This window comes from Globicephala melas, chromosome 8 (genome assembly GCF_963455315.2).
Source record: "Globicephala melas chromosome 8, mGloMel1.2, whole genome shotgun sequence".
Classification (NCBI taxonomy): domain Eukaryota; kingdom Metazoa; phylum Chordata; class Mammalia; order Artiodactyla; family Delphinidae; genus Globicephala; species Globicephala melas.
This window is the reverse complement of record NC_083321.1, coordinates 51,535,176-51,562,205: the sequence shown is the minus strand read 5'-3', so window position 1 is coordinate 51,562,205 and position 27,030 is coordinate 51,535,176. Positions and strand designations below refer to the sequence as shown.

The 27,030-nt window shown below is 43.9% G+C and overlaps 1 protein-coding gene across 8 annotated transcripts in view; it reads left to right on the top strand.

Annotated features, from left to right (window-relative positions):
- P4HA3 (prolyl 4-hydroxylase subunit alpha 3) overlaps positions 1-27,030 on the top strand; it is a 129,730-nt gene that overhangs the window by 9,328 nt on the left and 93,372 nt on the right. For 4 of the 8 annotated variants that reach the window (XR_009564914.1, XR_009564912.1, XR_009564913.1 and 1 more), the window contains exons 1-7: positions 2,172-2,399; positions 9,090-9,232; positions 10,431-10,654; positions 15,042-15,191; positions 20,369-20,420; positions 22,305-22,468; positions 22,713-22,889. Coding sequence is in view for 5 of the 8 variants with exons in the window: in XM_030836107.2 (XP_030691967.1) it covers positions 2,200-2,399; positions 9,090-9,232; positions 10,431-10,654; positions 15,042-15,191; positions 20,369-20,420; positions 22,305-22,468; positions 22,713-22,889 (1,110 nt within the window). In the remaining 3 variants the exon portion in view is untranslated. Of the gene's footprint in view, positions 1-2,163; positions 2,400-9,089; positions 9,233-10,430; positions 10,655-15,041; positions 15,192-20,368; positions 20,421-22,304; positions 22,469-22,712; positions 22,890-27,030 lie in introns of those variants that run through there. The other 4 variants (XM_060303680.1, XM_060303679.1, XM_060303678.1 and 1 more) reach the window with 3 other exon arrangements.

The window sequence follows — 27,030 nt, the reverse complement described above, 5'->3', positions numbered from 1 at the left end:
AACATAGTCACAGGCTGTGGGAATTAGGACATGGGCATCTTTGGGGGGCCATTATTCTTCATACTACAACCCTCAACCTTCTATGGGCAGAAAGCAGGCTAAGATGACTACTCAGTTGTAAATACAGACCCTTGGCCATTCCAACATGCCCACAATAAGGGGAAGTGTAATGGAGAGGAAGTCAGAGTGGAAAGAGAAAATTGTCATTAAAATAGCTTTATTTTGCAAATTTTACAAGTACATATAACCATGTGAACATATTGTTAGGTTCTGCCACCCCTCAATCCTGAGGGTGTTGGAAAGGGTTTGTGCAAGTTAAGGGCCTTGAGGCTTAAGCTTCAAAGGCTTCATGGTAAATCTGCCTCTGGTAGCAATTAAGAATATGGCCCCTGGATCCACACCACCTGGGTTCAGGTTCCTGCTCTACACTTACCAGCTGTGTATGTTGATTGCATTGGTGTTACAGATCGGGTTCTCCAGAAGCAGATGCTGAGATGAACTTTGAAGTGCAAGATATTTGTTAGGGATCAACATCTGTGAAAGGGACAGGAAGCAGGAAAGGGCAGAGGAAGAGGTCAAAGAGGCTTGACAAAGCGTTGATTAATGTGGCAGGAGGGCTAGAGCTAGTATTGCCTCTCAGAGCTGTCTCATGTTGGGCCTAAATGGCTGGGCCTTTATTCCCTCACCTTGCTCAGTCACTGGATGGCTATTAACACCACCTTAAGAACTTCCACTGGGGGATTTCCCTGGTGGTCCAGTGGTAAAGAATCCACCTTCCAATGCAGGGGACATGGGTTTGATCCCTGGCAGCTAAGCCTGTGCGCCACACTACTGAGCTCGTGTGCCTCAACTAGAGAGCCTGCGTGCTGCAAACTACAGAGCCCATGCGCTCTCGACCCCAGGCACCACAACTACAGAGTCCACATGCCCTGGAGCCTGCGTGTGCCACAACTAGAAAGAGAAAAACCCACACGCCACAACTAGAGAGAAGCCCGCGTGCCGCAACGAAAGATCTGCATGCCTCAACGAAGATCCCGTGTGCCGCAACTGAGACCCGATGCAGCCGTATAAATAATTTTTTTTTCAATTAAAAAAAAAACTTCCATTGGATTTTCATAACAGGCTAAATTTCTTCGTATGACATGCAAAAACACTTCACAATCTGACAGGCCCAACCACAAGGAACTTTTCATCATTTCTGCAACTCAAACTGTTTTCCATCTTCGAACCTTGGCATACATAGTACCTTCTCCGGGAAAGCCCATCCCTCCCTTGCCCGACATCTTCCAGACAATTCCTTTTCATCCTTTTGGACCTGCACACGCTGCCCCCTCTGTGAAGCCCTCTCCACGGTCTATGCATGGGGATGGGCTCCCTCCTCAGAGTTGCCCGTGCTCACTGCACAACCCTCGGTTACCCTGACAGCACTTTGTGGTTATTTGTTTACATCTCTGTCTCCCCTTGTGAGTCTAGGGTTGGATCTGCTATTTCTCTTTGTCCTCAGCACAGTGGAACAGGTGCTAAATATTTGTTAAATGAATGAATGAGTGAATAACATTGCCTGGGAAAGAGGGGGAAAGAATAAGTAGTAGGATACAATAATATTTTTGTTTGCTTCAGTGATCATGGGTATGTCATGTAGAGCAGTGACCCAGGACCCCAGAGTTTTGGGTTGTATAGGTCCTAGATTTGTCATGCGCTGACCCTAATGGCCTTCACCCTCTACCTCCGGTCAAAATTCTACTCATCCTTCAAGATGGTTCAGACGTCAAGTCCTGTGTGAAGTGTTTTCTTCCCCTCTGGTCTGTCACAGCTCTTTACCCGCACCGCTGTTACCATACCATGTCATTTACTCTCCCGATTTCTGCATCAGAATCCAGTAATGTTTCTGCATTTCCACTCCTTGATCCAGAGGGGTGAATATTTTTGGATGGCGTTGTACAGCCATAGACTGGTGAATTCATGCCTCACCACACCCGCTGCCTCAATTTCCCCAAGTGTGAAATAGACACAGTGGAAATATTTTCCCAGGGCTGTGATTTAGTCCACATGCAGTCTAGGGAGCTAGGGGGCAAGAAGGTGGGAGGTGGAGAGCGAGGGGAGGGGTCAGAGCGAGGAGGAGCCGGGGGCGGGCCGGGGCGGAGCGTCGGGCGCAGGGCCGGGCTGGAAGGCCTGAGAGGACGCGCGCCAGCGCCGGCGATGGGTCCCGCTGCGCGGCTGGCAGCGCTGCTGGCGGTGCTGGCGCTCCAGGCAGGGGACCTGGCCGGGGTCGCGACGCGCGGGGACACGTTCTCGGCGCTGACCAGTGTGGCGCGCGCCCTGGCGCCCGAGCGCCGGCTGCTGGGACTGCTGCGGCGCTACCTGCGCGGGGAGGAGGCGCGGCTGCGGGATCTGACCAGGTGAGGGCACGAGGGCGGGGTCTGAGTAGGGGAGACCGAGTCAGAGGACGAGGCCAAGACACTGTGCCACGGCGGGGGGGTGGGGGGGGAGGGGTAACTCTTAGGTTCATCGTCACCCTGCCAGGACCTCACACGCGGTGTCTCACCGTGAGACTGCGATACCATGGTGGCCCAGTGTGACTCCCCAGATACACCGTCATCCTGTGTGGGACCTCAAGACACTGTGTCACACTGTGTAGGACCTTTGACTCTGTCCCTCACACACACACAGTGGCACCCCAATCCAACATCACACCGCCAAGTTGATACACTGTGGAGAAGTGTGGAGCAGCGACTCCGAGGAGGAGTAGGGCCGCCCAAGGTGTTGGGGTCAAGCTGTGTGGGCCCCCAGGCTGTGTGTCACAGAGACACAACGACATTGCAAGAGTGAAATGGAGAGAAGAGTGACACTGTAGCCACACGTGTGTTGACCGTGTGACCCAGGGAACAGATGTTTAGTATGGGGTGACATTCTGTGACCATGTATGAGATTTACGTGTCACTGAGACTGGGTAGGCATGACACTATGGATATCATAGTCTGCATGTGAAGGATGTCGAGTAATTGTCCAGGTCACTGTATGAATAATGCTTTGTGTTCATCAGTTTATTCAAGACATATGTTTGAGTGCTTACCATGAGCCAAGCCCTGTTCCAGGCACTAGGAAGAGAATGGTGAACAAGACCAAACCCTGCTCTCTAGGAGCTCGGAGTCTGTAACATCATGATTGTTAATCTGAGACGTCCGTCCTTCCCCTTGCTTTCTGCTCTCCCTTCTCTTTACACACGTAACAGCTCTAAATACTATAACTGAGATGTTATATGAATATGAAAGTATTTGACACCAAGAAAACACTGGGCAAAACCATAGTTGATGCTAGGGGATGCTGAGTGTAGCACACACCGGCAGATGCTCAGCCAATGTTGTTTTGCTCTACAGTCAACAAACGACTGTAAGACTTGGAACACTGAGGCACTGTCATCATGTATTGACTCTGCAGTGTCAAACAATGAAAGATGGATGATTGGATATGATACCATGTCTATGAATATGTGCTGTGCACCTTCTCCTGGGACACTGAGAAGCTCACAATATGAGAAGCAGAGGTGTAACCACATAGTTATCTGAATATATTAATACTGTATTTATGTCTTGTGACGCTCAGCTGAGCTGAGACCACAGAGGGCTATCTCACGATGTGCCGCTGATAAAACTGTGAGTGAGTGTATGCGGTGGTAACACTGTTTCCAGGCCATATGGGAAGAAGGTGTGAGGGCCACTATGGCTGTGTGGGAGAACCCATGTAGAAGAGAATCAGTTTGTGCGAGGAAGTGTATGTGAGAGATCTTGTTTGTTACTTAATGGTGACTGAATGATGATGTAATTTGGTACATGGTCTTAAGTATGTAGTTTGCTTATAAGTGGTTGTATGCATGTTTAAATTTACTGTTAGTTTGAAATAGCATGATGATACACACACATGTAGAGTATACGTAAGTGGGTATTAATTATAACAGTAAATGATGATAATTTCAATAATTCTTGTCACTTTTTGGAGTAGCATAGTCGCCTAGTGTTCTGTGGGCCCATGCTTACAGAGCAAAATGATATAATTTTGTTCATTGGTGGAAGTAGAACAGACTCTTCTCTTTGATTCAAGATGCCATCCTGCTCCCTGCTACTCATGTGCTTGTTCTCATACCACTAATCTCTTTATTTGAGTGGCTTAGGTGGAGATGGGTGTCAGAATCCTGATGCCGGGCCTCTTGGGGAACAGGTTCAGAAGAGAGAGCTTGCAGTGTTGATCACTTCTTCTTTGAATTTCTAAATTTAGAAATTAAATATTTTTGGTGTTGAAACTACTACTCCCTACCCCAAGTTAATGAATAAAAATTATACTAGTTATATTGGGTTGGCCAAAACGTTCGTTCGGGTTTTTCTGTAACATCTTCCAAAAACTTGAACGAACTTTTTGGCCAGCCCAATAACATATACAGTTGTATACTAGTATAGTATTACGAATACTAGTTATATAATATTTAGCTAACCCGTACCTTTTTTTGTTGTTGCAGTTTAAAAGAACCACCAAGATTTAAAAAGTAGTATCAGCAGCAGTTATTTCTGTGCTAGGAATTAAGCATTCAGAATATCTCAGAAGAACCGAGACAAAGCCATTTCTGAATTCTAAAGGAGAAACATATTGAATTAAAATAGCCCACGTATTGTGGTTGGGTAACCTGTCCAGGCTATGTTTAATGCAGGGATTGGGTTGCAAATTTTATGTGCAGATTCTTGAAGGAAAGGATCTGATTTTCCATTCTCAGCATTTGTTAAAGCAAAATTCCGTTTAGGAAACCCTGAGGTTTGAATTCAGCATCCAGTAACTCGGTCTCTGAAAACCAGCTATTGGCTCAGAGGCTGAGCATAAGGCCAACGTTTAGATTCCAAACCAGCCTCAGATAGCAGTTGATAAGTCTTTTTTTCTTTGTGTGACAGAAAGATGACATACCTGAACACTGAATTGAATTATGTGCTGCAGTAGAGATCAAACCCCTGCCCTAAATAAATTGACACCATAATACAAAGTGGGATGTGAAGAGAACAAGGAGATGTTGCTTTTGATCTAATGGGTGACTTGGAACAGATCTTCACCTCTCTGTCTTGCTTTCTCTTTGTGCCTCAGTTTCCTCTGATGCCTGTTATACATTAGTTCTCAAGCACCAGGTGAGGAATCTGTTTATTCAGTTGTGGAAAAGGTGATGGAAAGAAATAATAGAATGGTTGTGCCGAAAGGATTCATAGAGTTATTCTAGACTAGACCAGTTCTGCCATTTTATAGAGGAGGAAACTGAGGGATAGTTGGAGGCTGGGTCAGGATACCTCTCAGGTCTCCTTCCAGCTCCTCCGCATTCAACTGTCTTATAAAATCCCTGCCCACTCAGCCTCAGTTGTCCCTGGACACTTACCCTTCAGGCTGAACTCAAGCCGAAGTCTCTGCTTGTGAGTGTTTTTGTCTAGCAGTGGAATATCTTTCACTAAGTAGTTCCATATGGAGCTGAAGCAGGAAATAATGGGTAATAAAAAAAAAAAATCCCACACCCTGGAGGCTGGTTTAGTTTCAAAACCCTAGAGTAGCTGCTCTCAGATACCCCTGTCTTGGGGATCAGAGACGTCCTGGGACCAGACAGTCTTCCTATTTCCTCCCTGGGGCACCCAGGTGCAGATCCTTTTTCCTTAGTTTATGCTTGAATTGAACGTTTGGCTCGCTAGAAGCACCTCTACCCGAAGCAAGTATTCTGTTTCAGGCTCTGTTTATAGTTGAGGCCCCCTTGAGAAATCCTTAGTTCTGACTGTTTCACGGGATTGAAATCCGCCACCACCCTGCCACTCCCTCCATTCGTCACTTCCATCCCTTTCCACTCACTGAAGTCCTCCACTCTGGCCAAAGGACTCTTCTATTCTCACGTGCTCTTGCATACGTTCATATAAATCCATATCCTTTTCACTTTGCTCACACTTCCTTTTCTTAAAAATATTTATTTATTTATTTTTGGCTGCGTTGGGTCTTCATTGCTGCACGCGGGCTTTCTCTAGTTGCAGCGAGCGGGGGCTACTCTTTGTTGCAGTGCGTGGGCTTCTCATTGTGGTGGCTTCTCTTGTTGCGGAGCATGGGTTTTAGGCATGCGGGCTTCAGTAGTTGCTGCATGTGGGCTCAGTAGTTGTGGCTCGCGGGCTCTAGAGCACAGGCTCAGTAGTTGTAGTGCATGGGCTTAGTTGCTCTGTGGCATGTGGGATCTTCCCGGACCTGGGCTTGAATCCGTGTCACCTGCATTGGCAGGTGGATTCTTTTCTTTTCTTTTCTTTTATTTATTTATTTTTGGCTGCATTGGGTCTTCGTTGCTGCACGCGGGCTTTCTCTAGTTGTGGCGAGCAGGGGCTACTCTTCGTTGAGGTGCGTGGGCTTCTCATTGCAGTGGCTTCTCTTGTTGCGGAGCACAGGCTCTAGGCACGTGGGCTTCAGTAGTTGTGGCACATGGGCTTCGTTGCTCCACGGCATGTGGGAACTTCCTGACCAGGGCTCGACCCGTGTCCCCTGCATTGGCAGGTGGATTCTTAACCACTGCACCACCAGGGAGGTCCCCACACTTTTTTCTTTTACTTCCATTGTTGTTATTGTATTGTTTTCAAAATTAATAAGTTTAAAACAAAGGGAAAAAAGTCTTAGAGGGCAGGACTAGAACTCTTAAGTCTGCCTTACTATAACTAATAACTTTCAACAATATAAATCCTGTTAGAGCGTTAGCAATGGAATAACCATAGTATGCCAGGAAAGGAAACAGCATCTTTTGCTTGTATGAACACTCTTGTAGGACATCGAGGAGGAGAGAAATTAATGAGAAAGATGATCACTTCTGGCCCCAACATTTCTGGCCATTTTCTGCAAATGTTGGCAAACTAGAAAGGTTGGAAGCATGCTGGATAACCCACCTGTTCATTCCCCATTACAACCAGTTTCTATATGATCTGCTTCCTAAATATATCTCCTGAAACCATCCCATTCTCTGCTCCCACTGTCACTGTTATGGCCTTTCTGCCTCTGGTCACTTCCACTTCTAACCCCTCCTCCCCACCCTCTCACAGATTTATATATGTAACGTATCATAGTGCGTTCCACTCTCACTTAAAACCTTTTGCTGCTCCTAACTGCACACAGGGTAAAAATCAAATTTCTCAGCAAGGTCTATGAGGCGCTCCTCACTTCTCCAGTCTAGTTTCCCCATTCTCCCAATATACCCCGTGCTCCAGCAGTACTAAACAGCTTGTAATTTCCCTGTTTCTCTCTGTACCTTTGCATATGTTGAACTGTCTCTGCCTGCCTTGGAAGGAGGCCTCCTTCTCCCTTCCTCATTATTTGCACTTACCCATCAAGCCAGTTTATTATCTCCTCTGTGAAACCTTCTCTCACCTGCTCTGGCCAAGTTAATCACCCCCACTGTGTACTCTCCACTAAGCCTTGTTCTTAAATCTGGTGTTGCACCTGTAATGTAATTATTTGTGATCTCAAAGGCTGCAAGTCTTTAAGATCAAGGTGATTGTCTTATTCAAAATTTTGTTCCTAGCTCCTAGAAGAATGTATTTCATTTATTCTTTCATAGAAATATATATTGAACTTAGGAAAAGAATGATGAGAAATCAGCTATTTTCTTGTCCATGAAACCCTTGATCGGACTTCCCTGGTAGCACAGTGGTTAAGAATCCGCCTGCCAGTGCAGGGGATACGGGTTCAATCCCTGGTCCAGGAAGATCCCACATGCTGTGGAGCAACTAAGCCCGTGTACCACAACTACTGAACCTGCGCTCTAGAGCCCGTGCACCACAGGTACTGAGCCTGTGTGCCACAACTACTGAAGCCTGAGAGCCTAGAGCCGTGCTCTGCAACAAGAGAAGCCACTGCAATGAGAAGCCCGCCCACCACAATGAAGAGTAGCTCCCGATCGCCACAACTAGAGAAAGCCTGCGCGCAGCAACGAAGACCAACACAGCCAAAAATAAATTAAAAAGTAGTAATAATAGATAAATTCTCCTTCTCTTCTCCTTCTTCCTCTCCCTCACCCTTTCCCTCCTCTTCCGCTCCCCTTCCCTTTCACCATCCTTTCCCCCTCCTCCTTATTAAAAAAAAAAAAAAATCCTTGATCATTGGACCCTGTCTTGCCTGTTTATCCTCAGCTTCCAGCATGGAGACTGACATCTAGCAAGTGACTTACTGAATGATCAAATATATGTCAAGCCTCTGTGCCTTTGGACACATTGGTCCCTGTTGGCTCAAAAAAACTACTCTCCTCCCTTCTTTGCTCTAGCTCCATGGGAAACAGTGTGGCAAAATCAGCCAAGAACCCCAGCTTCAGAGTCAGGCAGGCTTGGGTTCATTCCTGGCTTTGCTGTTTACCAACAGTGTAGCCTTGTTGCAGTTTCCCCTCCTGTAAAAAGTGCATGATAAAATCTATTCTAAGCATCACTGCGGGGATTAAATGAGACAATATGTTTAAACCACTTAACAGGATGCCTAATACATGGTAAGTGCTCGATAGTAGCTATTGATATTTTAACTAATGCTTCGGAACACAGATCAGGTGCCATATCCTCTGGAAAGTCTTCCCTTACACCTTCTAACTCCCACCTGGGTTAGGTGCCCTACCTACAAATCGCCAAGAGCATTTTACAGCATTATATGCTCTCTTCTCTCATAGCACATAGCACGGTTTTCATAATTAATTCAACAATGTGTTTGAGCTTCTACCAGACTCTAAGTTTTGATTATAGAGTGATAAGAGGAAAAAGGATTTTCTTATTTGTGACCTCCTTGAGAGCTCCACTGTCTCTTGCCTTTGGGACTCGAGCATCTAGCATGACAGCTGACGTAAAAAACTTGACCAGTGGAGACTGACTCGCTGAATGAACAAATGAATGGACCTACTTTTGTTGTGTTGGTAGTTTTCGTATTCTTTGTGCTTATTGCTTAGAATATTACATGAGTCTCAAGGGGTTCAGCATTTCACTTTTAACGACTCTAAATGTGCATACGCCATGCCAGCCTTCACTCGGTAGAGTGGTTGTATCAGTAGGTGAGATCATTCTACTCCTCTCTTTCAGATTCTATGACAAGGTGCTATCTTTGCATGAAGATTCAGCAACCCCTGTGTCTAACCCTCTGCTTGCATTTACTCTCATCAAACGCCTACAGTCCGACTGGAAGAATGTGGTACATAGTCTGGAGGCCAGTGAGAACATCCGAGGTAATGAGGAGGAGGGCTGGAGGGTGAGAGAAGATTCTATCTCCTGACTTAGTGGAAAGGAGAGAGGTTCTGAAGGGATGTGATGAAGGATAATGAAGTGGGTAGGTATTACTTGATCTCCTTAGCTCTAACTATTACAAAGAACTAGGTCCCTTTGTTAATATGTTTATATAATTATAATTAGAAAGCACTTTTTTCTTTTTTTTTTCCAGTAAGTTTTTAGTTTAGTTTTTTTTTTTTTTTTTTGGCTGCACCACGCAGCATGAGGAACTTCCCTGACCAGAGATTGAACCTGCGCCCCCTGCAGTGGAAGCGTGGGGTCTTAACCACTGGACCACCAGGGAAGTCCTAGAAAGCACTTTCATATCCATTATCTCATTTGATCTTCACTCCAATCCTGTGAAGAACTGTAGGTTATATCATCCCATTTACATACATGTAAAAGTGATGTCTTTTTTTTTTTAGATTTTTTTTTGATGTTGACCATTTTTAAAGTCTTTATTGAATTTGTTACAATATTGCTTCCATTTTATGTTTTGGTGTTTTGGCTGCGAGGCCTGTGGGATCTTAGCTCCCCGACCAGGGATCGAACCCACACCCCCTGCTTTGGAAGGCAAAGTCTTAACCACTGGACCGCCAGGGAAGTCCCTAAAAGTGATGTCTTCTAATAATTTCTGTTTTATTAAGTTGCCACTACAGTGTGATCTGTAGTAAGATCACTTTCCTAATTTACTGTACTTTGTACTTTGTACTTTGTACTTGAAGTCTTAACCACTGGACCGCCAGGGAAGTCCCTAAAAGTGATGTCTTCTAATAATTTCTATTTTATTAAGTTGCCACTACAGTGTGATCTGTAGTAAGATCACTTTCCTAATTTACTGTACTTTGTACTTGAAGAAGTTTGTTGACTTTGGGGAAGTTAAGAGGAAGAAGAGTTTGTCCCCCAAAAGGCAAGACTCCTGGAGACAGGTAGAATGGAACGACATGATAAAGGTGCTTAGTTTTTTACTCTAGAGTGTCTGTTCCTCATTCAGAAGATTTTGTTACCCTGGGAATAGAAGCAGATAAAACATTATCTTTGCTCATGTAATATTACGAGCCTGATGATTATGGTGATTAAGGTGATGATGCCTTGCTGTATTAAATGCTCACCGCCTGTTTTTTTAATGGTAGATTGATGCTTTCATGACCTTTACAGCTCTGAAGGATGGTTATGAGAAGGTGGAACAGGACCTGCCAGCCTTTGAGGACCTTGAGGGAGCAGCAAGGGCCCTGATGCGGCTGCAGGACGTGTACATGCTCAGTGTGAAGGGACTTGCCCGAGGCGTCTTCCAGAGAGTCACCGGCTGTGCTGTCACTGACCTGTACAGTCCCAGACGGCTTTTTTCCCTCACGGGGGATGACTGCTTCCAAGTTGGCAAGGTAATGATATTCAGAGAGAGGGCAAATTGCTCAGCTCTCTTTCTGGGGGATGAAATCACTATATCCCGATTCCTTTTACGTATTTCTAATCCTGACAGCAAACTTGGAAATTTGGTATTATTCCCCATTTTCAGATGAAGAAACTGAGGTTCAGAGAGGGTAAATAACTTGCCTAAGGTTACACAGTTTTAAGTAGCAGAACTAAAATTTGAACCTGCATCTTTTAACTCTGAATCCCATGCTCTTTCCATGATAAGGAAATCACATACTTAGGACACTCTTGAGAGTGAAGGAGGTGTTATTAGCCAGGATGACAGACATAAAATGGGACTGTCCTGGGAAAAATGGCCCTACGGTCACCCTAAGTAGAGCACCCCGCCAGTAGATGAACAGCCAGGTGGAAAGGAGAAGCAGGGTCAAAGGGTGGGGGAAAGGAAAGGAAATGGTGATGTGAAGGTTGATCATGGAAACTCAGCCTCCTGAGACTTTGTGAAATCCCTTGCAACATTTCCTAGGCATTTATAAATACTAAATTAAAGTAGTGCCAAAACACAGGCCATTTGGGAATTCCCTGGTGGTCCAGTGGTTAGGACCCTGCACTTCCACTGCAGGGGTCACAGTTTCGATCCCTGGTCGGGGAACTAAGACCCTGCAAGCCGCGTGCTGCGGCCAAAGGAAAAAAACATCGTCGTTTTAACATTGCTTGAGAAAACAGACTTCAAGAACCTTCCTTATGAGATATTTAACTGATCTTTGATCACAAGTTTTAAACACTCTTGAGGTTATTTTACAATATATTCTTTGTTAGCCTTTGCCCAAGAAGTAATGGAGTAAATCCTTTTTAATTTTAAAGATGCATATTGCAGGAAAGTGAATTTTTCCCAGCCCCTGCAGTATTCATTAGCCGATATAAGAGGGGGCCTCATGTGTCCTGAATCCAAGTTTTGAGAATCAGTCTTCCAAATTAATGTGGAGAGGGTTGCCCTAAGCCTCTCTGTATGCCATTTTTCCTTTTCTGAAATCCTGAATAGAATCAGAGCTGAATCATCCTGTTCATGGCTAATTTAAATTGAAGCCAGTTAAAACAGCTCCATGTATGGTACCAATATATGCCTCCTTAGTGAGGTTTTTCTGAGACTAAAACCATATGTTGAAAATTCAGTAAGTTGCTTCCTAAAAGTCTCACTGGCAATCCTTATTTCTGTATTTATTTACTTATTTTGAAAGATAAAACATTTCAAATATAAGAAAAGTACACATAAAATAAGAAGCAATTATATCTATAATTGAGATGAAATATATGTTCAAATTTTGCTATATTTGTTTCAGATTTTTTTTCAGATTTTCTAAAAAGAATTTGCAGATAGCTAAATACAGCCCTACTTCCTTTTCCTTCTCACCACTCCCACCCTTTCTACTCTAACCTTGCCCAGGTACCAGGTGACCACTGTCCTAAAGCATACAGTAAGTGCTCTTGAGTCACTCAGCATGTTGTATCTGTGAAATTCATACATGTTGTGGCATTTATCAGTAGTTCATTCCTTTCTATTGCTGACTAGTATTGCATTGTTTGAATATACCACAAACTGTTTATCCAATCTCATGTTGATGGATACTTGATTTGTTTCCAGCATCAGCTAGAATGAAGCTGCTATTAACATTCTTATGTACGTGTTTCTGTGGACATTTGTTTTCATTTCTCTTGGTTAAATACTTGGGAGTGGTATTGCTGGGTCGAAGAATAAACTTTGATAATTATTAACATGTAGACAAATCTGTTTCATCTGTACCCTCCTCCATGGATTATTTTAAAGCAGATCAATCTTTCTATTTTCTGAAATTCTTAATTGTCTAGTTTTACTACCCTCCTGTTGTGTTGGTTGACTCTTGTTCATTGTCAGTTGTTTCCTGATATAGTTTATCAGGAAATAATATAGTTTATCAGTCCTGATATAGTTTATATATAACTATATAATGATATAGTTTATATATAACTATATAATGATATAATGATAGATATATCATTTCCTGATATAGTTTATCAGGAAATGATATAGTTTATCATTTTGATTATTTTTAGCAGGACTTTCTCCCCCCTAAGAGCCTTTTTCTGCCCAGAGTTGTAGGAATATCCTTTCATAGTGTTTTGGGTTTTCTTCTGCCAGGTACTCTGGTGGTATCACTAGCCTTAGATACTTATTTTTTTTCCCCTGTACATTACATCCCCATGACTTATTTATTTTATAACTGGAAGTTTATAACTTTTGACCCCTTTCACCCACTTCGCCTCCCCCCTACCCCTGGCCTCTGGCAACCAATCTGCTCCCTCTATTTATGGGATTGGGGTTTTTATTATTTTTTGGTTTTGTTTCTGTTTTTGTTTCCACATGTAAGTGAGAGCATATGGTATTTGTCTTTCTCTGTTGGACTTATTTCACTTAGCATAATGCCCTCGAGGTCCATCCATGTTGTCACAAATGGCAAGATTTCATTCTTTTTAATGGCTGAATTATATAGGTCACATTTTCTTTATTCATTCATCCATTGATGGACACTTAGGTTGTTTCCATATCTATTTCTCTGAATAGAGGCCAGACAGAAACAAACCAACTTTCTTGTCTCCTTATGACAGTGGGTAGATTTTTTTCTGGTCTACTCTTTCCCTTATAGTGTAGTTTTTCATGGGTTTCAGTTTTATGAGTGTGTCTTAATTCCAATTCCTAGGTTTGGGAGGTCTACAGAAGGCTCACATACTGTCCTCATGTGGGTATTATAACCTAAGGTTACTAAGTACCAAGGTTACTAGAACCAACCCCCACCCCATCCTAGGCAGCTTCAGCATCTGCTCATAAGCTTATTACTTGGATTTTCAACTCCTTTTTTACTTCTGGTACTTGGGTATTTTCCAGTCTTTCTTGAAAATATATAATTAAATGCTTTTTATATTTTATTCAAAATTTCTAAGTCTTTGTGGTTGGAAGGATTCCAGTTATCTCAATCTGCTGTATTGCTGAGACTTAAAGTTCCTCATGGAAATCTTAATTAAATAAATTGTTAACAGGAAAAGTTCAGTCATTCTTTATTGTTATTCTTCAACTCAACGTTTTTACAAATAGGAAACTTAAGGACCAGAAAGATAACACAGCAGGCTAATGGCAGATGGGGGATAGGAATGGACTTAACTGTTTAGGTGGCAGAGTTGCAGTATCTCTAGGTTCTGCCCTATTTTTCTGCCTGCTGGAAATTATACCTGAATTAGAAAGAGGCCTTCCAAATCTGTGACTTTATAATTCCCTGCTGTCTCCAACATCAACTTGCAGGAAATTCCACCTGCAGTTCTGGTATTCTAGTTAACTGTAAGCTATTAGGAGACGGGAGCTATGTCTAGTGCGTGTTGCCATATTCCCCACATTCAGACATTTAATATAGGACAGATCCACTGAGCTCTCATAATGTTCCAATGTCTACCTTCATTAAGATGTCTAATGCATTATGTCACAATTATTAGTTTACTTATGTGCCCCTTGATTGATTGTAAGCTCTTTAAAGGCAGGGACCACCAGGTACATTGTAAATACTCAGTAAATATTGAACAAATAAATGAATGCTTTTAATCCATTCCTCACATTGCTACCAACAGCATCTTCCTGAAAACATGACAGTCACACTCTAATTAGCTTAGCCCCTATTGCCTTTTTTTTTTGCGGTACGCGGGCCTCTCACTGTTGTGGCCCCTCCCATTGCGGAGCACAGGCTCCGGACGCGCAGGCTCAGCGGCCATGGTTCACGGGCCCAGCCGCTCCGCGGCATGTGGGATCTTCCCGGACCGGGGCACGAACCCGTGTCCCCTGCATCGGCAGGCGGACTCTCAACCACTGCGCCACCAGGGAAGGCCCCCTATTGCCTTTTTATGTTTATTTCCTGCTTCTCTTCGCCTTAGACTATAGCCACAATATACTGCTTGAACACATTCTTGCCTTTGGTTTCTGTTTCTACCATTCCCTCACCATAAAATGACCTTTATTCCAATCTCTGCTCATGGAAATTCTTTTCCTTCTTCAACAAAGGCTCATCTCAGATGGCACTTCTTCCGTGAAGCTTTCTGAGATTCTCAAGCATTCATGCCATTCTGCCCAGTGTTATAATTACTTGAGTTCATATCTCACATCTCCCCAGATTATAAATTCTTTAAATGCAAGAATGCTTTATATTCTCCATGCCTAGTACATTGTCTTGTATATAATAGATGCTTAATCTATTTAATTTAAATGAATTAAAGAGAAAACTTGCCTTCTTGGGTTCCAAAGGCCCTCCACTCTTTGCAGTATCATTTCCTTTCTCTACCCATGGACTAAGGCTTTAGTGACGGTACTTATGCTCCCTGCAGGTGGCCTATGACATGGGAGATTACTACCATGCCATTCCATGGCTGGAGGAGGCTGTCAGTCTCTTCCGAGGCTCTTATGGAGAATGGAAGACAGAGGATGAGGCAAGTCTAGAGGATGCCTTGGATCACTTGGCCTTCGCCTATTTCCAGGTAGGGGAGGTAGCAGGGGGCTCACTGCTTTCATCACAGTAAGCGTAATGCTTTATATCTGCTTTACAATTTTCTAAGCATTTTCATGTCTCTTAATTTATTTCGTCTTCCCAACAGGACCAAATGTGAGTCAAGCAGTGCAGTTGTTTTGTTATTTCCCTATTTCTCATGTGAGTAAACTGAATCTCCAAAGAATTCCTAGCTTGTCACAGAGTTCACAGAGCTGGGATTAGAGCCCGAGTCTGTCTGATTCTTCGTTAGTACTCTTTCCAATGTACTGACTACTTTAAAGTCATCGTCTCCCATGTAGGAGGCGGTCTCTTACCTGTAGCAGCAGCAGCTGCATCCACAAATGTTTAATAGCTTCATAGTCAATGCAGATCGCTCTTTTGCCCTCTCAACATTTCATAACTCATCCCAGATATTATGCCATGATACTGCCAATGTCAAGGAAGAAGTTTGATTGTTAGCCTCTCCCGTCTGCAGTCAAGTCCAGCTGTGACATGAATAGTGTCTGGATATACAGCTGGTGCCATTGGTCCAGAGCATCAGCTCAGTACCTCCTCCAGCTGTTGTTTTTCTTTGGCACTGTTGATCTATAACCTGTTGTGCCCTTCGTGAAAGCTCGTTTCCCTACATGTGGGAGCTACCATCCTTTGTGTAGCTAATCCCATTTCCCACCAGAGTTGTACAGTCTTCAAGAATAGGCTGGAAAAATCACTACAGAGCCAATTCCCTAGAGTTTCCAAAACTAATAAACCATTTCTGCTCCATACATTCCTTTTCCTTTATCCCTTTTCCTGAGAAAAGGGAGGAGGATGTGCGTGGTCCAAACCCATGTGTTGCTGCCAAAACAGCAGTGCAGCAAATAGACCTGTTCCTCTCATGCAAATTCCTGGTAAGTGGCTCTTTGTTGTAAAACTTTCCAAGGTGCTCTTCCTAACTCTGCTGCTTAATTGCTACATACTAAAGCTGAAACAGAATCCCTGTGATGCAACAAATGGCGAGAAGTTATTGAATTTTAATAGAAGAAGAAAATGGAGAATTGATGTGGAGACTCAGAGAAGATAAACTAAAGCAGCTCACCCTGAAAGACAGAGTTTTAAATACAGTGTCTGACTAATTGTTTTGGTTTTTTTCCCCTATGACGACTTAGATTTCTCCTCTTCTCACTTGTAGACTCTCCCTTTCCACAATCGTGCTTTGGTACATTTTATTCATCTTACTAGGAGTAGCTCAAATGTCATCTATTTTGTGAAGTCTTCCTTAATTCTCCTCAGACTCTCCTTCTTTGTGCTCTCATGGTACATTTTTTTTTTATCCCACAGTAATAGAACACATTGGCATTGTCTTATGGACAATTTCTGGTCCCCTTTTTTTTTTTTTTTTGCGGTACGTGGGCCTCTCACTGCTGTGGCCTCTCCCGCTGTGGAGCACAGGCTCCGGAAGCACAGGCTCAGCGGCCACGGCTCACGGGCCCAGCCGCTCCGCGGCATGTGGGATCTTCCCGGACCAGGGCACGAACCCGTGTCCCCTGCATCGGCAGGTGGACTCTCAACTGTTGCGCCACCAGGGAAGCCCTCTGGTCCCCTTTTTACCCTTAGTAAATTAGGGGTAAATGTCCCTCCATGGACCTTACATTATCATATAAAATTATATATCTATGTATACCATGAAAAGTATAATATATATAATATTATATATAGTACTATTATTATTTCTTTTTCATGATAAATTTTAGTGAAAAATCATTTCAGTAACTACTAATAATGAGAGACAGTAGAGTGTAGTAATTAAACCATAGGCTCTGAAGTCAGGCAGACCTATGTTCAAATTCTGTGAAAACTTGGGCAACGCACTTAACCTCCCTGGACCTTAATTTTCTTATCTTTAAAGGGAGATAATAATGATGCTGTAAGAGTGTGGAAATAATTTTCGGAATAACCTTCTGAGTTTTTGCCTGAGACCTCCCTGTAATGTAAGACAGATTAACAAAAGGAACAATAAACATAAGTTAACTAACATGTATACCTCCTGTAGACATGGGAGCTATTGGGGCTGGGAGGGAGGTTGAGTAACTCTCTGAGGGGATCTAAACCTCCATCTTAAATACTGTATCCAGCTAAAGACAAAAGAAAGAAGGTGTGGGGAGAGCCAGTTCTGGGAGGTGACCAGGCATAGCAAGCAAGGGTAAGACTGTTATGTAGATTTAAGTGGGTGCCTTCTCCATTGATAAGATTCTCCTCTGATGTAGAGTCATCCTTTTCTTCCAGGTACACAGGGGGAGACACCCTCACAAATCGAGATTTCCTTTATAAATGTAAATTTGCCTTACAAAAGGGCAACTTCTACTCTGGTTTGAAAAACTTCTCCTGTATCTGTTGTTTCTCAAAATAATTAGCTCAAAATAATCTTTATGCCAAAGAGGTATATTTTAGGGTGGCATATTCTGCTACCCTTCAATGCTTACCTCAAAGGGTTGTCATGAGGATTAAATGAGCTAATACATGTAAAGCCCTTAACACAATTTATGACACATATGCACTCAATAAATGTAATCTATTTTTATATTATACACAGTATATATTCTCTTTTTTCATTTAACATTATTTAGTGTACACATTTCCAAAGGAATTTAACTGGGACATCAAAAGTAACTCTAACTTTGTTCTTGATAAAATATTTTACCTTGTGATAAAGCCCTTGAGTTTCAAAAACATGTAAAATTGTATTTTAGTTCTCTTCATCTCAAAAGGGTTTGAAAATCTATAACCCTGAGTTAATATCTGACATTATAAGATATTAGTAGATTACTTAACTATCCCTGTGTTAAGTACAGAACAGAATAATTCATGATATTAAATAATTAGAAACAATCTATATGCCCAAACAATAGCAGAATGGTTAGATTGTGATGGAGCTTCTAAATGGAATAAAATGCAGCCATTAAAAATGCTGTCTTGGGGCTTCCCTGGTGGCGCAGTGGTTGGGACTTGAGCTCCCAATGCAGGTGGCCTGGGTTCGATCCCTGGTCGGGGAACTGGATCCCACATGCATGCTGCAACTGAGAGATCGCATACTGCAACTAAGGAGGCTGCGTGCTGCAACTAAGGAGCCCACCTGCCGAGGCTAAGACCCGGTGCAACCAAATAAAAAAATGGGGCTTCCCTGGTGGCGCACTGGTTGAGAGTCTGCCTGCCGATGCAGGGGACACGGGTTCGTGCCCCGGTCCGGGAAGATCCCACATGCCGCGAAGCGGCTGGACCTGTGAGCCATGGCCGCTGAGCCTGCGCGTCCGGAGCCTGTGCTCCGCAACGGGAGAGGCCACAACAGTGAAAGGCCCGCGTACCGCAAAAAAAAAAAAAAAAAAAAAAATGGTTAGGATGGTAAATTAAAAAAAAAAAATGTGTCTCTCTTGTACACCCCATGTTCATAGCAGCACTGTTCACAACAGCCAATAGGTGGGAAGCTATCCAAGTATCCATCAACGGATGAACGGGTAAGCAAAATGTAGTGTATACATACAATGGAATAATACTGAGTCTTTAAAAAGAAGGAAATTCTAACACATGCTACAACATAGATGAACCTTGAGGACATTATGCTAAGTGAAATAAGCCAGTCACAAGAAGACAAATACTGTTTGATTCCATTTATATGAGGTATCTAGAATAGTCAAATTTACAGAGACAGAAAGTAGAATGATGGTTACCAGGGGCTGAGGGGAGGGGAGAATTGGCAGTTGTTTTTTAATGATTAGAGTTTCAATTTTGCAAGATGAAAAAACTCTGGAGATTGGTTGCACAACAATGTGAATATATTTATTTATTTACTTACTTAATATTTATTTATTTATGGCTGCATTGAGTCCTTGTGCTGTGCGGGCTTTATTTAGTTGTGGCGAGTAGGGGCCACTCATTGTGGTGCTCGGGCTTCTCACTGCGATGGCCTCTCCCGCTGCGGAACACGGGCCCTAGAGTGCGCAGGCTTCAGTAGTTGCGGCACGCAGACTCAGCAGTTGTGGCTCGCAGGGTCCAGAGCACAGGCTCAGTAGTTGTGGCACACGGGCTTAGCTGCTCCGTGGCACGCGGGATCCTCCCGGACCGGGGCTCGAACCCGTGCCCCCTGCATTGGCAGGTGGACTCCCAACCACTGCGCCACCAGGGAAGTCCCATGAATATATTTAATATTGATACTACTGAAACTATACACTTAGAAATGGTTAAGATGGTAAATTTATGTTTGTGTTTTTTACCACAATGAAAAATAATAATTAAAAAATGCTGTCTGTGAAGACTATGTAAAGATATAAAAAGTACTCCTGATTACACTGTAGAGGGAAACAATCAGGATATGAAAATGTATAAGAAATATGATTGTATGTAAACACTATATATTATCCAAAGTGCTTGAAATGCCTGGGTTTCAGTGTAACATTTTCCCCCTATTTCTCATGTTTTATAGTGTTCTTATTGTTACTTTTATCATTAAAAATGAATTTTTTCACATGCAAAAATAAAATGATCAGAGGGAAATACAGTTCTAGCAGCTCATCATCATTCCATGGCACTCAGAGCAGGATCACAGCCCACCCTGCCTGGGTTCTGTTCCCCAGGTTTGTCTGGAAATCCCCTGTTTACTTTTGACCACAGGCAGCCCAAGGTTGAATGGCTGCAGGGAGAGTCATTACTATGCAGTGGGAACGGTTCAGGTTTAGTTCTTCCTTTGCCTTCCTCTAACTTTGTGGACTCTCAGAAGTACTGAGCCTGGAGAGCAAATTACATTTTTAGTAGGGTTTTTATAGTTCCATATTAATTTTAATAATAAAATATACCAAAATAACAACACCCTACAATTACATGGTTTTGCATGCTTTGAAAGACTTGAGGGCATTTTAAGACAGTTTATTTTCATTTATTTTTCTCCATTCCCTGGTAAGGGTGTTAATAAGTCATTTGTAAATGAGGAAGCTGAGGAGACCTGATTTGGATCAGGGCTCAAATCCTGAATTAGAACAGAGAACCTCTACATTTTAGTGGGCAGCTCATTTCAATGAGTCTTACTAGCTACTCTTGGTAAGAATACTTTATAGTTTTTTTAAAAATCCATGTAATGGTTCATCAGAGATATCCTTAGTGCAGTTAACTCTTCCTTTTCCTTTTCTTTCTTTTTTATAGGTGGGAAATATTTCCTGTGCCCTCAGCCTCTCCCGAGAGTTTCTTCTGTACAGTACGTAACGATAAAAGATAACTACAGGTCTGACTTACTGGGAACTCCCTCCTGCTCTTGGCCTTTAGTCCTTGCAAATGAAACACAGCTGTCTATTTTTATTTTTCTAATTTCATAATCCAAGGCACATTTCTAATTTTTGATTAAATCTTACATATTGATCAAGAGTTTTTAAGTTAGTTAGAAAGCTAAGAAAAAGATATCAACCTGTCCCCTTCCTCCTCCACCCCCATCCAGTCATATATATTAGTGTTGCTTCAGTGGAGAACAAGTCCGAGATTGGGAGCCAGTTTCTTTAGGGACATTTGAAGATCCAGGTGTCAGGAGCAGACCTGGGAACGAGTGCAATCAATGAGAGCTGTGTGTGCAAGAAGGAGAGTGACTCAGCAGGGATGTTCACTTTGGCTGCTCATAGAAAGATAGCAATTCTTCTCTTTAAACCAGAGCTCACTTTGCTATGCAAGCATCCTGCCCAGTTGGCCACAGAGTTCAGCTTCAACCCTCTTCAGGCAGCACCTCACCAGAGTAAAACTGGGAGGGAGATTTACTAGCTTAGCTCTACTTGAATATTTTTGCTTAAAATGTTGGTGGTAGATGGCTTCCCAGGTTTTCTTTTAATAAGATAGTTAGATACTAAAGTAAGATACATAATCACTATTATGTTTTAATATTTATGAAGTATTTCATGTAGGATTTCACTGTCACTTTCTAATGAATCCATTTAGTAATGTTATTCCTTTTTGATAATTTGGCAAACAGTAGGATAAGGAAGTAGCTGTATGGTCTGGAAACACGCAGACAGTGGTACAAACTGATAACCCAACCCCTCTTTATTTCTTTGTGCTTTATCTATTAAAATCTCTGCCTCTCCCAGAGAACCCAAATTGTGCACTATTATAGGTGGATAAGTAGGACACAGCAAATTGAGATTCCTGGTTCCATAAATGGTTTTGCAATATTTTTGTTGGTATTTTGGGCTCATCATTTCCATTCCCCCAAACTTCATTTATTCTCTGGTTAAAAAAGGATGGTAATTTCTGTCCCCTCCTTTGCCAGAATAATGGTGGTGGTGGCAGTGGTGGTTAGAAGGACATTGAGCTCCTCAGAGAAAGATGCTTTGTGAGCCTTACAACAAGTCAGCACCTCCTTCTGAGATGCACTGAGAATCACGCACAGAGGCTAGCCGGCCATGGGTAGCTCCAAGCCATGGGGGATCTGCAGCCAAAGCGGGCACAAACAAGACACAAGACCCCTGTAGGAACCTAGGCTAGAACCAACGTCTAGAACCCCTTTGTCCCATACTGCTCTGCTATGTCTAGGCCAGTTAGGGATTTTTTGAAGGATCTGGTAGAGCTGGGAATAAATTAGCTGCCAGTTCTCTAGGGAAGAATAGATCGGGTCTCTCTGCTATAGGCTTTGGCTCTTTGAACTTCTGTTTCATAGCACTTCCTTGTTGTGTTGTGTTGTAAGTAGTTAATGTGTCTTTTCTCCATTAGACTCTCAACTCTGGGAGGTTAGCCTCTAGCACAGTGTCTGGTACATAGTAGATGTTCACTGGAGAGTTGGTGAATGAATGAATAAAATATTGAAGCTTCTTCCCTCTACATAAAACTGACCATCACACCATCCTACAGCCACATCCTCATGATTCCTTGGTCTAAGAGTGTTCCTTCAGATCTACCAGGCCCTACTCAGTCTTTTTTTTACTGCCACGTACTCTCCTGGGAGTGAGGGCCTTACATCCTCCTGTGCATGGACACAGAGAGTTATTTAGGTGGCCAGTTGCTGGTCACGTGTGACAGTGAAGCTATAGGAAACCTTGGCGGCACTCTCTGGGACCACCGTTTGTTAACCTGTGTTATACCCTGATCCGATTTCTTCCAGGCCCAGATAATAAGAGGATGGCCAGGAATGTCTTGAAATACGAAAAGCTCTTGGCAGAAAGCCCTAACCAGGCCGTAGCTGAGGCTGTCATCCAGAGGCCCAACGTACCCCACCTGCAGACCAGGGACACCTATGAGGAGTTATGTCAGACCCTGGGTTCCCAGGTAGGATTTCTCAGGGAATGAAAAACGGAACAGGCTCGGATAGAGGGAGAAAAGGTAGAATTGGGACGATGTGAGGGGAAAGGCTGATGCACTAAAAAATAAATAAATAAAGCTCACTTGGACAGCATCAGTGACCGAATTCTGAATCTCCTGCATTCCAGGTTTTTCATGCTGTAGTTCCCCTAAATCGGTTTCCGCTCCTAGACCCTTCTTCTCTTAAGCTGATTCTAGTCTTTCCTTTCAGCCTACTCACTACCAGATCCCCAGTCTCTACTGCTCCTATGAGACCAGTTCCAGTCCCTACCTGCTGCTCCAGCCTGTCCGAAAAGAGGTCATCCACCTGGAACCCTATGTTGTTCTCTACCATGACTTTGTCAGTGACACTGAGGCTCAGAAAATTAGAGGCCTTGCAGAACCGTGGGTGAGTGTCCCCAAGGCCTGCCAAGAACTTCCCTTTGTTTCTTTATATGACTGGTGTTCAGAAGTGTGAGAATAGGCAGCCTGAACAACTAGATACTTCATCTGTTCAGGAGTTCAAAATACCAGCCATTCCATAAAACTAATCAATGGTGAAACAAATCACAGTAGTGGTTGCCTCTGGAGGGAGAGGACTGGCTGAGAAAGGATACAAGGGGATTTTCTGGGGTATTGGAAATGTGCTGTCAATGTCTTGTTAGGGATGTGGAGTGCATGGCTGGATGCCTTTGTCAAAACTCAGCAAATGGTACTCCTGAGATCTGTGCATATCATCGTATATAAATTTAACCTAAAAAAATTAAAGGAACCCTCCTCCCCCAGTATCAGTCATTCCATATACATGGAAGAGGTCTACAACAGCAGTAGAGGTCGGCTTCATCCTCCCACTGCCTGTCTGTCTTGGGCTGGCTGCAGCTCCGCCCCGTGCTGTCTTCCTCTGGGACCCAGCCCAACAGAGCAGCCTCTTTTTGGAACACTGCCGTCTCATGCGAGAGGAGAAAGGCAGAGATGGCAAACTACTAGCTGGTTCTTAAAGCTTCTGCTTGGAAGCACCAGGCATTACTTCCCTCCACGTTTCCTTGGCTAAGGCACAGCGTACAGCTAACACTGCAGTCAGCAGGGAGAGTTTATCTTATTCTCCCATGGAGAAGGCTCCGCACCAAGCTTGATGTTGATGCGGAGGGGAGTTTAGTCCGTCAGGAAGTGTGGCAAACATTTAGAAAAATCATGCAGTCGACCTCACCACTGTAAGCATGTTGCCTCTTTACAAATGGTACATTAAGATGGTCTCAGAACTACTGTGTCAAAGCAGACATTGTGGCCTTCACGGTGTGCTATTCACCCCGGCAGCCAGGCCGTCACTTACCTGCTGTGTGCCAGACGCTGTACCGGGTGCTTGGGCTGTTACGAGGAGGTTAAGTATTGCTCGCTCCCATTTAGGAGCTTCCTGCAGAACGGGGAAAACATATTTACAATGCACTGTGATACGTGCTGTAATAGAGGTGTGTGAGGGAGTTGTGCTACGGCAGCCTAAAAAGGCGAACCTTCCTCCGAGGGAAAGGCAGGGAAAGGCAGTCAGGTGAAGAGCAAATGGGGGAAGGGGGAGAGTTAGAAACAGAGAAGGCTTCTCTGTGGACCTGAGATTCATCAGAGTGAAAGGTGGCAAAGGGTATTCCAAGGAGACAGACAATCTGTGCACGGGCCTGCTGTGTGGTGTGTCCAGAGAGTGGGGGGAAGCTCGGGGGCTGAAGTGTGCAAGGGAGGGGGTGCGAGGTGATGGGAGATAAGGCTGCAACGTGAGACACAATTAGAAGCGCTGGAAGTACCAAGCTGGGGAGTTTGGATTTTATCTCGAAGGCAGGCGGGGAGCTGTGGGACAGTTTGAAACAGGAGAGTACCCTGATCAGGTCTGCAGATTTTGAGGAAGTCTCTGACAGCAGACGTGGATTGGAGGGAGAAAAACAGCAATAATAATTTCATCTAAAAGCCCTTCAGAGAAATCTGGAATCTTTGTACAGAAGGTTTTTGAAGCGATTAAGCTCCCCTCCCTGGTGAATTGGAACGATGTATTTTCAATAGCTTTGGCTTCTCAGTGAGCCAGCGGGAGCGTTTGGCCGCAGCTCCTTTTTCCTCAGGACAACTCTGTTGCTGTGGTAACAGGACAGGCGGCCTACTCGGAGATGTTCATTTAATCCCTTGTAGCCAGGTCATCTGTTTGGCACGCACAGATCTTGCCACTCTCCCTTCCTCCAGAAGCGTCTCGCTGGGGTTGCTGATCCCTGTCTGGTCTTTGGCTCACCCAGGAATAAGCCCAGGGTGTGTGTGGTAGCGGCTGCCCCATGGGATGGCAGCCATTTCAGTGGCTTGTGTTGAATTTCTCTGCTCCTCTTCACTGTGTGTTTCTCAAAGAAGCATTTCTCTGCTCTCTCATCACTCCTCCCCCATCTGCATCCTACACATCCTTGAAGACTCAGCTGAAACCCTATGCCTCTCTTGGCCCCTATCCCTGACCACTTTGGCCCACTTTCATAGATTCTTTCAGGAGGAACATTTTTTCAGAGCACTTTTTGGGGCAACGTACAGTAACCTCCCTCCTCTGAACTCAGTTTTTGTCTCCACCTGTTTGGTACTTTCATTTATTCTGCCATTTACGTGTTGTCTGGAATCACGATCAGTTTCATGGGTTAGCATCCTGTCCCCCCAGCTAGACTGTAAACTAGCAGAGATCATATGTTGTCCTTGAAATGCCTGGCTCCATATTAGGCCCGTTGTAGCCAGAGCAATTTGCAAAGGGTCACATCTGACTGAGTCAAGCCCTCACTTAAACTCTTTAATGGGTCCCTTTTTTTTCTTTTTGCGGTATGCGGGCGTCTCACTGCTGTGGCCTCTCCCGTTGCAGAGCACAGGCTCCAGACGCGCAGGCTCAGCGGCCATGGCTCACAGGCCCAGCCTCTCCGCGGCATGTGGGATCTTCCCGGACCGGGGCACGAACCCGCGTCCCCTGCATCGGCAGGCGGACTCTCAACCACTGCGCCACCAGGGAAGCCCTAATGGGTCACTTTTGCTTTCAAATGATTACAGAGCTCCTTGGCCTGGCTGCTGCCACTCCCTCTGCAGCATGTTCCCATTATACTGACACCCTAGCCACCCTAAACAACTTGCATCTCCATGAACAGGCAGTGCTCTCACTGGCTCCCCACACACTCTTCTCTCTGCTTGAACCACTCTTCCCTTGGTCTCTTTCCACCTGTGTGATTCCAGTTGTCTTTTGGGCATCCTGGGAAGCCTTCCTGTCCTTCATTAGAATGGGCTAGATGCTCCTTCTCTGTATTTCCATAGCACCCTGTACTTGTCCATTAGGGCCCCATTGGATGCCTTATGTCTGGTTTCCTATGTTGTATTTACAATGCATAGCACAGTGCTTAGCACAGAGAACGACCAATAACTATCTTCCCCCCAAATGAATGACTTGTAGGTGCACAGTAAATAATTCTTAAAGGAATTAAATGCAGTGTGGCTCTTTAACAGAGGGGGCGGGCAGGGTAGAGTGGAGATTCCCTAGGATTTGTTTTTAAACCACTGATGTTGTCCGAAAAGAACAGAAGAGACTATCTCTCTATGAATCTCTCCTCACTCCTCTATGAATGGCTCAGGAGAGGATGCTGGCGAGAGGACTAGAAAGAGACATCAGTCACCTACTGATTCCCTGCATCCTAGTATTGTAGAGGGAGAGGCTGAGAAGGACTACAGGAGTGTATTGTTCCCATGCTGCATTTTATAGCTGGGGAAATGGGTCGAAGCAAGGGAAGAGCCTTTTCCAAGGTTGTCTGCCTGGTTTAGCAGCAGGAATAATAATATTGTAGAAGCCTCTGAGAAGGGAAAGGGTTTCTGTCACATGCCCTTTGTTGCTCCGTGCTCTGCTGTGACCGCATGTGAAGTGCAGGGGCTGTGTCTTTAGCCACAGGACTCTGGTTCATTCACTCCTGGGTACATTTCACCAATATTGAGCACCTACTCCCTGCCAGGCCTTCTCTGCATCCTGGGGATACAGCACTGAAAAAAGACCAAGTCCTTGCCCTCACGGAGCTGACATTCTGATGACAAATGCAGAAGCAGACATCCTTATGTAAATAATATTTCTCTTTCTGTCCCTGGTACAGTACTTTTGCAATTAGAGGCCACTTTATTTAAAAATAATTTAAAATCTATACCTAGACATTCAGAACAAAATAGAGACATTCAGTTAAATTAGTGACTTCCAACCTGTTTGGTTGTTTTTTCCCCATAACCAAGGCAGCTGCAAACAAAACAGACTTTGATTCTCTGTAAGGAAGGGCTTTTATCAGAATTGTTCAGAAGTAGCAGGCTGCCTCTGAGGGTAGAAAGTGTCCTGTCATTGGAGGTGTTCATTTAATTTAACTTACCATCAGTCAGGCCCTGCCCCAAACACTGGGATATAAAGATGAGTAAGAAACAGTCCTTGATCTTACAGAACTCACAGTCTTGCAGATGCAAATTGGATTCAAAATCACTTGTATTTCAGTTCTACAGACCTTTTTCAGTTTTTACTGTTTACCAGATATGAA